Source organism: Chinchilla lanigera, unplaced genomic scaffold, assembly GCF_000276665.1.
Source record: "Chinchilla lanigera isolate Chin_1 unplaced genomic scaffold, ChiLan1.0 scaffold00024, whole genome shotgun sequence".
NCBI classification, from domain to species: Eukaryota; Metazoa; Chordata; class Mammalia; order Rodentia; family Chinchillidae; genus Chinchilla; species Chinchilla lanigera.
This window is the reverse complement of record NW_004955425.1, coordinates 23,482,190-23,495,725: the sequence shown is the minus strand read 5'-3', so window position 1 is coordinate 23,495,725 and position 13,536 is coordinate 23,482,190. Positions and strand designations below refer to the sequence as shown.

The 13,536-nt window shown below is 38.0% G+C and overlaps 1 protein-coding gene across 2 annotated transcripts in view; it reads right to left on the bottom strand.

Annotated features, from left to right (window-relative positions):
- Wdr41 (WD repeat domain 41) overlaps window positions 1–13,536 on the bottom strand; it is a 144,768-nt gene that overhangs the window by 15,172 nt on the left and 116,060 nt on the right. For both annotated transcript variants that reach the window (XM_013514857.1, XM_005386025.2), the window contains exons 3-6: window positions 10,722–10,770; window positions 8,749–8,880; window positions 6,052–6,114; window positions 703–814 (exon numbers count right to left, since the gene is read on the bottom strand). In XM_013514857.1, the coding sequence (XP_013370311.1) occupies window positions 703–814; window positions 6,052–6,114; window positions 8,749–8,880; window positions 10,722–10,770 (356 nt within the window). The remainder of the gene's footprint in view (window positions 1–702; window positions 815–6,051; window positions 6,115–8,748; window positions 8,881–10,721; window positions 10,771–13,536) is intronic.

Below are 13,536 nucleotides of genomic sequence, written 5' to 3'. Positions count from 1 at the left end.
GCTATATTAGAACCAATATATATGTTGGCAAAAAAAACCTATTAATTTCTCCATTAATAATATATATGTAATTGATAATACATATTCAAATTTGGAAAATATTCTACCCATCTGCTGACCCCATCTGAGAAAGACTAGTGGCCCTGCTGTGATATGAACAGCATTTCCGGCCTAATTTTCCTCCACAGGGGCTTGTTTTGCTGCTGTGCTTTGTATCTTCCATGTACGAGGAGAAGGAGGTGGCAGAGGAGAAAGCAGAGGAGTGCAGCAGGAGAAGGTGCAGACAGAAGAACAGGTGCATGGGTGACAGGGGGACAATTTTAAACACAGGAAATGTTTTATTTTAAAAGCGTTCCCTAGCTAGGCACAGTGGTGCACACCTGTAACGCCAGCACTCTGGGAGATGGGGCAGGAGGACTGTAAGGCTGAGTCTACCCTGGGCAACCTAATGACCTGGCAAAACGCTGTCTCAAAATTTTAAAAGGAAGGAGTAGGGTGAGGATATAGCTCAATGTAAAGGTCCCAGGTTCAACTGCCAGAAAAAGTTCATTTAATTATCTGAAGGGAAGTATTTACTGAATATGGTTACTCACAATCTTCAAAACTGAAAAAAACTAACGTGGAGCTTTGTATTTATGAAAACGCACTTGTGTTTCTAGAGTCTGTCAATCTTGGTTCACAGTTATCTTGATTTGTTCTTACCTGTATCAGAAATGTGGCTGGTCTTACACAAGAGCTCTAATTTTCGGTTCCACACACATAAGTCGTTCCCACCAGAGAGCCAAACCTCCAGGCTCCGAAGAACAGTTAAGCACTGCAAAATTGATTTAAAGCGTTTAGAAACTCAAGCCTGCACTGTTGGGTAGTTCTGAAGTGTCTGCAAGTTCTCCAAAGCCCCTCCCTTGGACAGGTGGAGCTTATTTTTCCTCTGCACAAACTTGGGCTCTACCAGAAAGTCGAGTGTCTGTGTAACAGTGTCTACTATGCCTGACACTAATGTCACAGGGCTAGAAGGACAGAAGGGTGGTGCAGGACTTACGAGAGGAAGTCCCAGAGACACAGTGGGTTCCTCCTGGTCCTCATATCACTCACTTGAGCAGGCACAGGAGAGAGGTCCACCCAGCCAAGAGCTGAGGCTTCTGGGCACCATTAGCCCTATTATGGCAAGCAGCAGGGGCAGCTCAGCAGGAGACCCCTCAAGGCCACAAGGGCCTTCAGATGATAGGACCTGGGCTAGAACCACTTGGCTGGATGTTTCCTATTCCTGACTATTGACACTGAGGTAATAAGCCTTTATTTCAAGCCACTTAGTTGGAAGTAATTTGTAACTCAATAGCAGATCATACATAATGGTTAAACCCGTTTTTAAATACTATGGAAAATATGACCTTAGTTTTTATGTCTTAAATTAACCATCTCCTGAGTCCTCTCAATACTTCTGTTGGGAACTCGGGAAAACACTTGTTCTAAGGGCCACGCAAGTGCTTTACCGTTGATGGCACTGAGGTCCATTAGACCCCAGGACAAGGGCAAGACCAAGGGAGTTGAAAAGAGAGGCTGCTGGTTTTAGTGGTCTTTCCTCGGCTGAGGGTAGGGCTGCTTTAAAGCTGATGGAAGAAAAGAGTTGAAAATAATCAATACTGATAATGTATCTCAAGAGGTCCTAAACTGTCTACCCTCTGGGTTTTTAGTATCAGTACTTCGTTCCATCTTATTGCCAAATAATATTCCATACACATTTTGCTGATCCCTTTGTCACTTAACATTTGAGCTGTCATGAACAGTGCTGCTCTGAACATTCACGTACACACTGTAGAGTGGCCATGTTTTCATTTAGCATTGCTACATAGGATTGGGCAAACCCTACATAGGAATAGGACTGCTGCGTGAGACTACGTTTAACAATTTGATGAAGAAATGCCAATGTCCAGGGTGACAACCACTCCACAACCTGCCAGCCGTGCATGAAGGTTTCCACATCCTCATCAACACGTCAGACCTGTCTTAGCTATCAGCCACGCTAGTATGTATGAAAGGCTGTCTCAATTTCACTTCTGTTTCTCTAAGGACTAATAGTGTTGAGCTTCTCTTCACGTGCTGATTGGCCACTTGTATATATTATTTGGAGAGTTTTCAAATCCTTTGTCTATTTTCAATTGGACTATACCTTTTCATTGTTGAGAGTTCTTTGCATATTCTGGATAAGTCCTATTACACACACGGTTTGCAAGTATTTCTCCCAATCTATGGATTATCTTTTCACTCTCTCTGTGGTATTCTTTGAAGGACAAAAGCTCTTGATTTTATTGAGGCTTAATTAATCTTTGTTTATCTTTTTGAGACAAGGTTTCTCTGTGATGCCAGGCTGGACTTGTACTCATGAGGGTTGAGCAATCCTGCCTCAGCCTTCCCAGTGGCTGGGTCTGTAGGCACACAGCACAGCGCCCGGCTCAGCACCTGTTCTGCAGAGACTATTCTTTCTCCCACCAAAGGGTATTGGTATCCATGTCAAAATCAGCTGCTCATTTATAGGAGATTTTATTTCCGGACTCTCAATTCGATTCCTTTGATATATATGTCTATCGCTATGCAAGTACCACACAGCCTTGATTACTGCAGCTTTGTTTTGAAATAGGGAAGTGTGAGCATTACAACTTTGTATTACATTCCTTTTTAGGATTGTTTTGGCCACTCTGGGACCCTCATACATCCGTGTAAGTTTTAAGGTCAGCCTGTCAATTTCTAAAGGAGAAATCCAGCTTTAATTCTGACAGTGTCCAATCTGTAGATCTATTCAAGTAGTGTTGCAATCCTGACAATATTAAATCTAATACACAAACACAGGACTGTCTTTTCATTTCTTTACATCACCTTTCTTTTTTGTTTGTTTGTAGTTTTTGGTCTTTTGAGACAGGGTCTTGCTATGTAGCCCAGGCTTGCCTCAAACTTGCAGTGATCCTCCTGCCTCAGCCTCCCGAGTGCTGGGATTCCAGACAGGTACACCATGCCCGCTTCTATCTTTCTTAATCTCATGAACAACATTTTGAAGTTTTTAATGTGTAATCTTGTACTTGGATGTTCTCATCCCTTCCTAGTCTGTATTTTTACCATGCAGGAGCATGCTTTCTCTGCACCTTTGCTTTTGTCCTATATTCTTACCAAGGGGTATCTCATTGGTTGATTTTCAGATGTTAAAGCAAGCTCATATTCCAGGGATATGATGTATAATCTTTTTTCTATGTTGCTGGGTTTGATTTGCTAATGTTTTACTGGGGATAATACACTGTTTCATTATTTAACACAGTATCACTAGCATTTTCCAAATTCTTTTTATGTTCTGAAATACATATTACATGGGGGTGTGGGGGCATATGCAGTGTGATTAAAAAAAGTGAACACTTAAAAATTTAAATGTATTACAGTAGAAGACACACTGCCATTAATTTCCCTCAAAATAGCCCCCCTTGTGTTGAACACACTCATCCCATCCTTCCTGCCACGTTCTGAAGCAGTTCTGGAAGTCCTTTCTCATGACTGGCTTCAGCTGCATGGCCGTAGCTGCCTCAATTGAAAACGTGTCCCTTCACGGTCACTTTGACTCTGGGAAGAGCCAGGGGATACACAGTGCCAGATCCAGTGAGCGGGAAGGAGGACACAGTGCCTGCTTTTACGAGCCTGTCTTCTGTGGGGTGGCACTCGGTGGCAGCACTCAACATGTTTATCATGCCTCACAGAGGATGGGAAAGAGGACACCGACTTCAGGGAGCGGTGAAAGGACCATGGGAAACACAGTCCCACCTGAAGAGGGCATTCTGAGGGGGATCAATAGCAATGCCTCTTCTACTGGAACTGGTTTTAATTTAAATATTCACTGTATATTTCACTGACAACTCTTACGTTTATGTACATGTGGGTGTGCGCGCGCACACACACACACACACACACACACACACACACACACTTTGTTTTGCAGTAAAACACTAGGGTATGTCCAATCATCCCTTTATAAAAACATATTTGTAATATACATTTCTGTTCATAAATCTCTGTCCAACTTTTTAATATTTCCTAAAAAGAGCTGCCTTGAAGTAGAATTACTGGGCCAATGCATGCAATCACTTTCTTAGATTCACCAAACTGGCTTTCTGGAAGAGCATATTAATTTATACTCTCAAGGAGCAATATAAACACCATTTTCAGTATTTCCTTGCTAATACCAACCTTTATTTTAAAAGCTTTACTTTTACTAGCTCTATGAATAATTGTGGTATTTCTTGTATTATGGATCTGGATTTATTTGACTCAAGAAACACTAGCCAAGCCAGGTGTGGTGTTGCACCCCTCTAATCCCAGCACTCGGGAGGCTAAGGCAGGAGGAACACAAGTTGGAGGTCAGCCTGGGCAATCTAGCAAGACACTGTCTCAAAAATAAATGAAAAATGAGCTGGAGATATAGCTCAGTGGGGGAGCACTGGCCTATCAGGCCTAAGCATGTTCATTTTTCAGGATTAAAAAAAACAAAAACAGAAAAGCAGAACTGGACCACTGAACTGAAGCTAGCAAAATAATATCTTTTAACAATTTTTTTATGTGAAACAGGATCACAGAAGGAGTAAACAAATACAATTATCTAGTTAATCAGTGTTACAATTAACCCCTTTTAAAGAGTATTTTCAGGACACTGGTATAAGCTACTTTTTTACTGACTAGTTCCTACACCTAATTCATGGAACACTCCAGAAGGAATTTCCCTGAAATACTCTACATTTTTTTCTCTTTCCCTGTTTATTCATGTATTTTTATTTGAAACTTACTGACCTTAATTTTTCAGATAGCAAGAATTATTTTTAAAGGAATATAAAAGTAGCATCTTTTCAGATCACATAACAGAGATTTTCATCTTCTTCACAGAAAGCCCATTGTTAAATTAGACACATATTAGTACATGATACTTTCTTCCCCAGAAACTTTACTAAATTGGTATTTGTGACAGCATAGTGCTGCAAAGTGGCTGCCAGAAGGGCTGTTTTTTAGGACAATAATGATGTAGTCTGACTACTGGCACAGAGCAATTCTTTCTGTCTTAAAGAAAAAGGTGTTAGCTACAGTATAGACATCAGCTATCTTTAAAACAAATTAGGAAACATCTTATTTTACTAGTCCCTTGCCAAACTGGCTAACATTAAAAAGCAGTGTTACTTTCCCAAACATTTAGGGTTACTTCTTATAAATCATAACCAAGGTTTAGCCCTGTCTGTTTTTTAGCACACAGCATAGTTCTTACTTCCTAATATTTGGAAATGAGTGAACCTAATAGTAGAAGACAGTTAGCCACATCAGAGGTTAGTTTTGGAGCTAATAACTGACACCTCAGAGAAGGCAAAGCTCAAGGGACAAACAGCTCCACATTTGTAGTTCAGAGTATAGAGAAAACTGCTCAGTCATTCTGTAAGTGGCACCTCTTCTTGTAGCAGAAGATGTCCTCTCAACAGCCGACGCACTTCAGTCTGTCAGTTGCCCAGGTAATAGTTCCAGTGACAGATCTGGTTGCTTCTGTCTCTTAGAAATGGCTGGTCGCTGTGATGCACATTGTATAAACCAATCCCCAACTGACAAGCCATTCTGCCTCTGTACTTCCTGCTTGCTTATCTCATATAAGCCCTAGACCACCAGAGATCGGGGCCTGAATTTTGGGAATGATCCTGATCAGTGCCTGTCGATGTAAATAAATCTGCCTCTAAATCCTGGGTGTTGTTTCAGTGTTTCTGCTTGCCCTTGCAGTCTGGAATTACTGGCTCAAGACAGACCAGGTCTTACTTTTTCTGCATTCTCCTGGAGCAGTTAGCTACCATTCCAGTCTCCAACTGAAACATTCTAACATTTAAAACACAGGCTCCAAAAAATCCAGCCTTCAACTCAAATCAGTGCAGGTGTGTGTAAAAGACATAATTTTTTAAACCTACAAAAGTAATTTCACCTAATTTATTAAACCATTTTTTTTCTGAGACAAAACCAGACACCACAAAAACTCCTATTTGCTGGAGATTTTACCTTCACAGTAGACTGGAAGCATGATACTCTCCGAACTTGTCTGCCAGTATCACAATCCCAAACCTAAATTTATGTTAAGAAATTAATTTCTGAATCGAATTTTAAAATTGTAATTATAAGACAACTTTTCTCATTCACAATTAAATCACAAATGCTAAATAGCTGTAAAATCTATAAATGAAGTATTTAGTATTTATACTACTACAAATATTAATTTATATAGTGAGTCATCAACTTACCAGAACAGGCTTGTAATCTAAAATAAGCTTGAGATAAATTTTACTATCAGACTATTTTAAAATGCCAACAGAATTAGTGGTCTGATATCCTGAATCTTTATAGGCATTAAATATTGCATTGCTTCATGTTTATTCTCCACAATAGTCTGTCATAAACATGAACATAAAGTATTTCTACTAAGAACTGTCAAATCCATTAATCAGTATTTTCTGCAAGCTCCCTGCAATGCCACTGGTATGATTAAACTATTACCCTCATTCAAAGAACACACTAGCAGTGTCTTATCACTACCTGTATGTGTATTTTAAACAACAGAAGGACCACTTCTCGGCCTTTTAGCTGAGATCAAGTGAAAACAACAGAAGGGCTTTCATAAAATGTCCAGAGTTAGGGTAACTTGGGAGCCTGATGATTCTCTAATTTTTGAAACTATTTCCTAAGGTAAGAAATACATTTACATTGTCTGACTTGCATACATGTAAGCTTGTATTTATATTAAAAATGGAAAGGAATTTTACAAATTAACCTTACCGTGTCCAATGCATTTTTTATTACAGCCCATCTCATTCCTTATGAGAATGAAAGATACATATATATATATATATATATATATATATATATATATATATATACACATCACGCTCAACACACTGCTGACACTCACAAAGTGCTCCCAGTAACCAATGTTCACCGGCCTTACATTTACCACAATTCTACTATTATCTCTCACTCTTTTCAGTTATTATTTCAGAGCTAAATGTTCAATGCTGAAAAACTTGAGCTCTTAAGGCTACTTATTATGGGACAAAAATTTTAAAAATCTACTTTCGGCATTTAAGGAAGCATTTAATTAATAGTGAAGGCCCAAGCAGAATAAATTTAGAATTCATTTAGGTAAAACAAACTGCTAACTAAGCAGCCTAGAACTTTTTTATTTCAACAAGAAAAGTCATTCAGCAAAGGAAATGACTCTATCATTTATAGGTAAAATTTATGCTGATACTATCCCAGCTACTTACCTCTATACTGTAACAGTAATTTTAATAATTCCCTTGAAATACTATAATACTGTCTTAGGAACAGTCTAATAAAGAGAAAGTATTTAAATTGTACTTTTGCAGAGACTATACTGCAAAAGAAAAAACCAAAACATTTTATTCCATAAAAGTACATTTGCTTCAACAGAATAGCAGTAAAAATGCTACTCTGGCCTAAACTGTATACCTTTATGTCATCAATTAATTACACAAAATGTATTAGCTGAAGAGCTCATTAATGTATGGTATTAAGAATGTCTTGGTTCTATAGAACTCTAAGAAATAGCTCTTTTGGGTTTACTCCAAAACTTTTTTTTTTTTTTTTTTTTTTTTGTTTTTCTCCGGTACCGGGAACCGAACTCACGACCTTGCGCTTGCCAGGCAGGCGCTTTGCCTCTGAGCTAAATCCCCAGCCCCTACTCCAAAACTTAACATCGCTAATGCTCCAAATTGTTTAAACAGAACTTTCAGATAAGCAAGGATATTTTTTAAAGCCAATCTGCCACCTTTTAAAAAAAAATGAAAGAACAGAGTTATCCAGAGCACCTGGCCATAGGCTTCACAAGTTCAGTTCTTCACAAAGTTATTAAAGGGCTCAATTTGTTTAAGAAGATACTTTATGAAGACAGTGTTAGATAGTGGCTCATAGGTCTGGTTTTGCAGCCAGACTGTCAGTCAGTTCTGTTCTATGCTGGCTGTGCACCATGGGGAGGATACTGAACATTCTCTGTGCTCCACTTTCTCATCTGTAAGTGATGATAACTAAAGTGCCTCTTTCCAAGGGCTATTTCAAGGATCAAATGGGTCAACATATGTAAAACACAACATAGCACACTAAGCCCTTCCTAAAACTTCACCCGTTATTACATTTCCTTTCTTAATAAAAGTATGGGGTAAGGAAAAGTAACTTTATAAAAATTGCTTTTAAACCTCGAATATCAGTATTAAAAACCTAGCAGTGCTAATGCACTTTTTTGCAGACTTTGAAGCTCCTGGGTTGGAACCATTAAGTTGCTTTTGCTATAAAACAAGAGGGGGTTAAAAACACACGAATTGATTCTCCAGTCCAACTCATCTTTGTTGCCCTAAATTGAAAAGCAAATTGAGATGATACAATAAATATTTTTAAGGCCACTCTCCCATTTCCTCCATTTTACACAACTTGATATAACAGTAACTCTGGAAAGAACAGTTTCAGTCACAAGGTTTCCATCAACATAACCCTTAACCTGCTATTTCTAGTCTAATACTTTCCAGATGCCTAATACTTATAAGAAGTGTCTTAGGAAGACTAGAAAAAAAATCATTTTTGCTCTGACAAGAAGGTTCACACAAAACCCTAGAGGCTAAAGACTCATAATGTACGTGGGGCCCCTGGGGTCACCGCAGCCGCTTCACTTTCTTCCCGACTTAAGGATATAATAACTGTTCGATCAGCAGAGGCTGTCAAGATGAGCTGATTCTTCTCTTCACAAGATTCCAAGGAAGGAAATGTAATAATAGCTGTTATCTTCTGAGTGTGCCCACTGAGTTCCAAAAGTTTTTCTCCCGTCTGAAATACCAGTAAAAATGTTAGTAGGTTCATCTTTCCAATTTAAACAGTCTTAAAAGACAATATTAAGAACGATTGTGTAGAAAATACACATGTATTCTATTTCAAAATTACTTACCCAGGACTTTTAACTTTAATTAAGCAATCGAATAGAACCTAAACAAGTGCTAAAAGAATAGCCATAAATAATTTTGACCATTTTTAAACAGAAAATCTAATTTAAAGGAGTATTTTTCTTATGATTTTAAGACTACATCGTAATTACATAAGTTAAGCAATGAAAACATTGTCAATTCAACCTGTAGGAAATTATTATTTATTACCTACCTCTACAGTTCTAACGTATACAAGAAAATGTCATAACAACGGTGTGCGTGTGTGTGTGTGTGTGTGTGTGTGTATGTGTGTTGTACTGATTGATCACTCGTTTACAAAGTTACTCTCCACTGCCTCACCAGGAACACCACACATTCCCACTCATTCAATGCAGTCCTGTCCGCCTCTCGCTCGTGCACCAAGCAGTAAACATACAAAAATAAAATGGATTACGTGAGTATTGTGGAAGTACCCTGGCCCTCTGCATCCACCAGCTGTGCACCTATGTACTCAACCAAACTCAGACTGAAAATGTGTTTTAGAAAGACCATCTGCACTGAAAGTGTACAGACTTCTTTCCTTGTTGTTATTCTTTAAAAACAGTGCAACAAGTATTTGCATAGGCTTTACATTTCACTGGGCCAGACAAGTAACCTGGAGAGGATCTAAGGTATATATGGCATGGGTAGGTTCCACGCAAATATTCACAGATTCTGGCGCTCCTCTGTGGCAGGGGAGACTGGGATGTTAAAGAATGGCTTCAGCACAGGCAAAGCTGTTAAAAAATGAAGATCTGACAGACCAGTTAAGGATCCAAAATAAAGGTACAATGAGAATAAAATCCTTAAAAAGAGAGTAATTTGAAAAAGAAAGCATCAGGAAAAAGCCCTGGAGAAACTTGGTGATGCCTTTAATATTTTTGAAAAACCAAACCTTCTGTTATATTAGTAGTCAAATGAGAAAAAAAAATGAGACTGTCATATGATGCCATTGTACAATGCAGAAAGAACTGTACCTTTCACAAAAATTAATACTTGATCCATTCTGAAAGTCAGTGTCATACTTGCTTATGAGCTAAATTTTGTTTAGTAAGAATAAAATTTTTATTTTCATAAAATGACATTTGTTTTTCAGGAAGATATCTTAATAAAGATTATCCAGGTACGGTGGTCCATGCCTGAAATCCTAAGACTATGAGAGGCTGAGGCAGGGGTATCCCAGGTTTGAACTCAGCTTAAGCAACTCAGCGAGACCCTGTCTCAAATTTTAAAATTTTTTTAAAAACCAGGGATGTAGCTCAGTGCAAAAACCCTATGAGTTTTTTGTTTGTTGGTTGGTTTGGTTTTTTTGTTTTTTGTTTTTTTTTTTAATTTTCTCTGGTACTGGAAATCAAACTCACGACCTTGTGCTTGCCAGGCAGGCGCTGTGCCGCTGAGCTAAATCCCCAGCCCCTGGTTTTTTGTTTGTTTGTTTCTGGTGAGCCCTATGAGTTTAACCCCCAGGCGCTTGCGCTCTCTCTCTCTCTCTCTCCTCTCTCTCTTTCTCTCTCTCTCTCTCTCTCACACACACACACACACACACAAGTACAAAGAAACCTGTCCCTAGACTGGTCCTTATTTGAAATAAATTTACCCAAGTTGCCCTTTCCAGGTATTATTAAGCCTCAAATGATAGACATGCAAGTATCACTTCACAGTACTTATGAATACCAACTATGTGGCATTCCATATACAATCCATACAAACCTGAGCATTCCATACAATTACAATTCCATCATCACCAGCAGATGCAAATCTGGTTAGAGAAAAAAAGGTCATTGTTGACAATGAACTGGTAAGATTAACTAAGAAATACCAGATTAGTAGTATTTTGACTTATTAACATGAGTGAAGACTAAGTTCTTTCAGCTTAGTTGACAAATATTTATTAAATACTTCTGGGTTCTACACAGAAAATAAGAATCCAAAGATATAACAATTTTCAGGGTTACAAAGAATAACCTGCTAGAAATGTAAAAATGGAGATACAAATGTGACGTTTAACATCTTCCCTTGCTTTAAAATTCTGTGATTTGTAAGAAATCTCTGATAAGTGAAACAAGACCAGGTTGAGAAGCAGCTTCCCTGATAAGAAGGGATAATTCAGGGGTGGAATGGAACCATGTCCTTAGTTTCACTACTTCTGTTCTTTTCTCTATGAAGATGTTTGAGCTCTATTACCCAGAGCTGAGACCTGGCCTTTGTCCATCTGGCTCCTGTCTTTCCACAGAGACATGGTGCTCTTGGTTTGGAAGGTATGGAGCTTTTGTTGTTCGTTTTTAGCTGAGATGCTCAAAATGCAAAGAGGTAAAGGTAAAGGAAAGTCTGTTTCGTGGCATAAAAAAGCAGCTGTGACAAACGCTACCTTACCTCTCCTCTTCACCGCCCACTCTCTCTATATGTAAATATAGGAACAATAATCTATGTTCTATAGAGTGGTATTTTTGACACAAATATTATCAAGCAAATAATTTAACAGGATTATTCATCACAGTGATTGTGTTATAATAAAATCAAGAAAGCACCATTCTCAGGCAGAAATTCAATACAGTGGTATAAGCATGTAAAATCATTAAAAATGTAGTGTACAACTTTGTAAATGAATTTTAATGACTCAGAATCAGTTCAGAGTCTTTCCTATAGTATCACATCCACTTGAATTCAGGTTTATTTTTTGAATAAGAGCAAAAGAGGTGCTGGTACAGACAGCCAGCTATGAAATGCTTATCACTGGCCCCTTATAGTTAACAAACATTAATAAATGATATTCTACTAACACCCAGGACATTTAGAAGACCTGTGGTACTTCCTTGCAAGGTTGTTAGTAGGATATGTGGACATGTGCACTCAAATGAACACTGCTGGCTGGACACATATCAATGAGGGAAGGTAGACAACGGAAACACTGGACACTGGACACAGAAATCAGCATTTCCAGGGGCATCAGTGAACTCCAGTTCACCCCTGCAGGAGAACACAAACTCTCCTGACTTCAGCCATTAACACCTCCAAACCCAGCTTCCAGTTCAGATTTCTCATGCTCCGTTTCACTATCCCCTAAGTGTTGTCCAGTTCTCACTTCACAACCCTGAGATTAGACCTTCTGTGAGAGCAAGAGGCTACAAGCGCATGGGACACTCGTCACACAGGCACGTGTAGACTGTTAAAATATTTAGTATTGCATTATGTGTCTTTTAATGGGAAGGACCTTTCAACTAGCTGTAAGCCACAGAAAGACTTAATTCTGAATGTATGCTGAAATGATCATTTTTTTGTGATCTCCATATCTTTCTATCTTTCATTGAAAGATAGAAAGATATGGAGATCACAAAAAAATGATCATTTTAAGTTAACAATATAATTTCCTGTGCTTGCTTAAGTTAACAGTATAATTTCCTGTGCTTGCTTACATACATTTTTTGAATCCAAACAGTTAACAGTGCCTTGAGTATCAAAAGCAGTTGCTGGAAGTGAATCTTTTAACAGCTTATGTTTCTGGGCTATTGATTTCTTCTTATTTATATAGTGATGGCAGGGAGAGTAAGTCTCAGGGGTTTAAGTTTTCTTTAGTATAAAACATCAATTTCTATTGATTCTTTAAACTCTTATAATTGCTTTTCTCCCATTTAGAAAGCTGCAGGTTTAAAATACATACTTTTTTCTAATCCAGATATTTAACTTTCTTACTCTTGTTTCATGTGTGGATCTCACAATGAGAGATGACTGAACTGTTGAGAGTTTAGAAATGAGATACAGAGCATTTCACCTCAAACTTTAATTCAATCAGTAGCAAACAAAAGTTAAATCTAAACAATGCTCAATAGTAATGCATGAAATCACAGTCAATTTTTTATTACTCAGAGGTCAATTATCCAGTTGGCCAACCTATTCAGACCTTTCAATTCTCTTATATATTCTATTGCTGCCTTTTTACACTTTTTAACCATTTCAGTATTGCTACCCCTTCTAAAAAGAAAACATAAAACTTTAAAATGCAAGCCAGTGTGACTTTGCTACATATTTGTATCATAAAATAACTAATAAAAGGCTAGGGGAGCATTTGCAGGTTACAATTAACTATCCTACTACAAGGGATAGCTAAAAACTAGCCACACTATATCAGCTTATCTAAGACCAAATCCTAGGAACTCAATCATGTGCTCCAATCACCTCCAAATCAGAAGTGAAAATTCAATTCAACAATTCCTAAAAGTAAAATAGACTATAATTGCTGAAAGGAAGGCACAAACTATATAAAAAAGGAATAATTAAAATGTCACTAAGGTCAGCTATTCAATGAAAAGAAAAATGGTGCCAGAACATTTTTATATTAGTTTTTAAAGCTGCTAATAAAATCCAAAGACTTAAGCTTAGGTATAAGATTTTGAGAGAAACGCTTCTTTACTGATTAGCACACAATATATTTAGTGCAATTCCAGGCTAGAATTAGGGAAATGACAAGATGAATTAACATGCCGTTCTTGCCTTGAGATCTCACAATTGAACAATTACTAAGAAATGT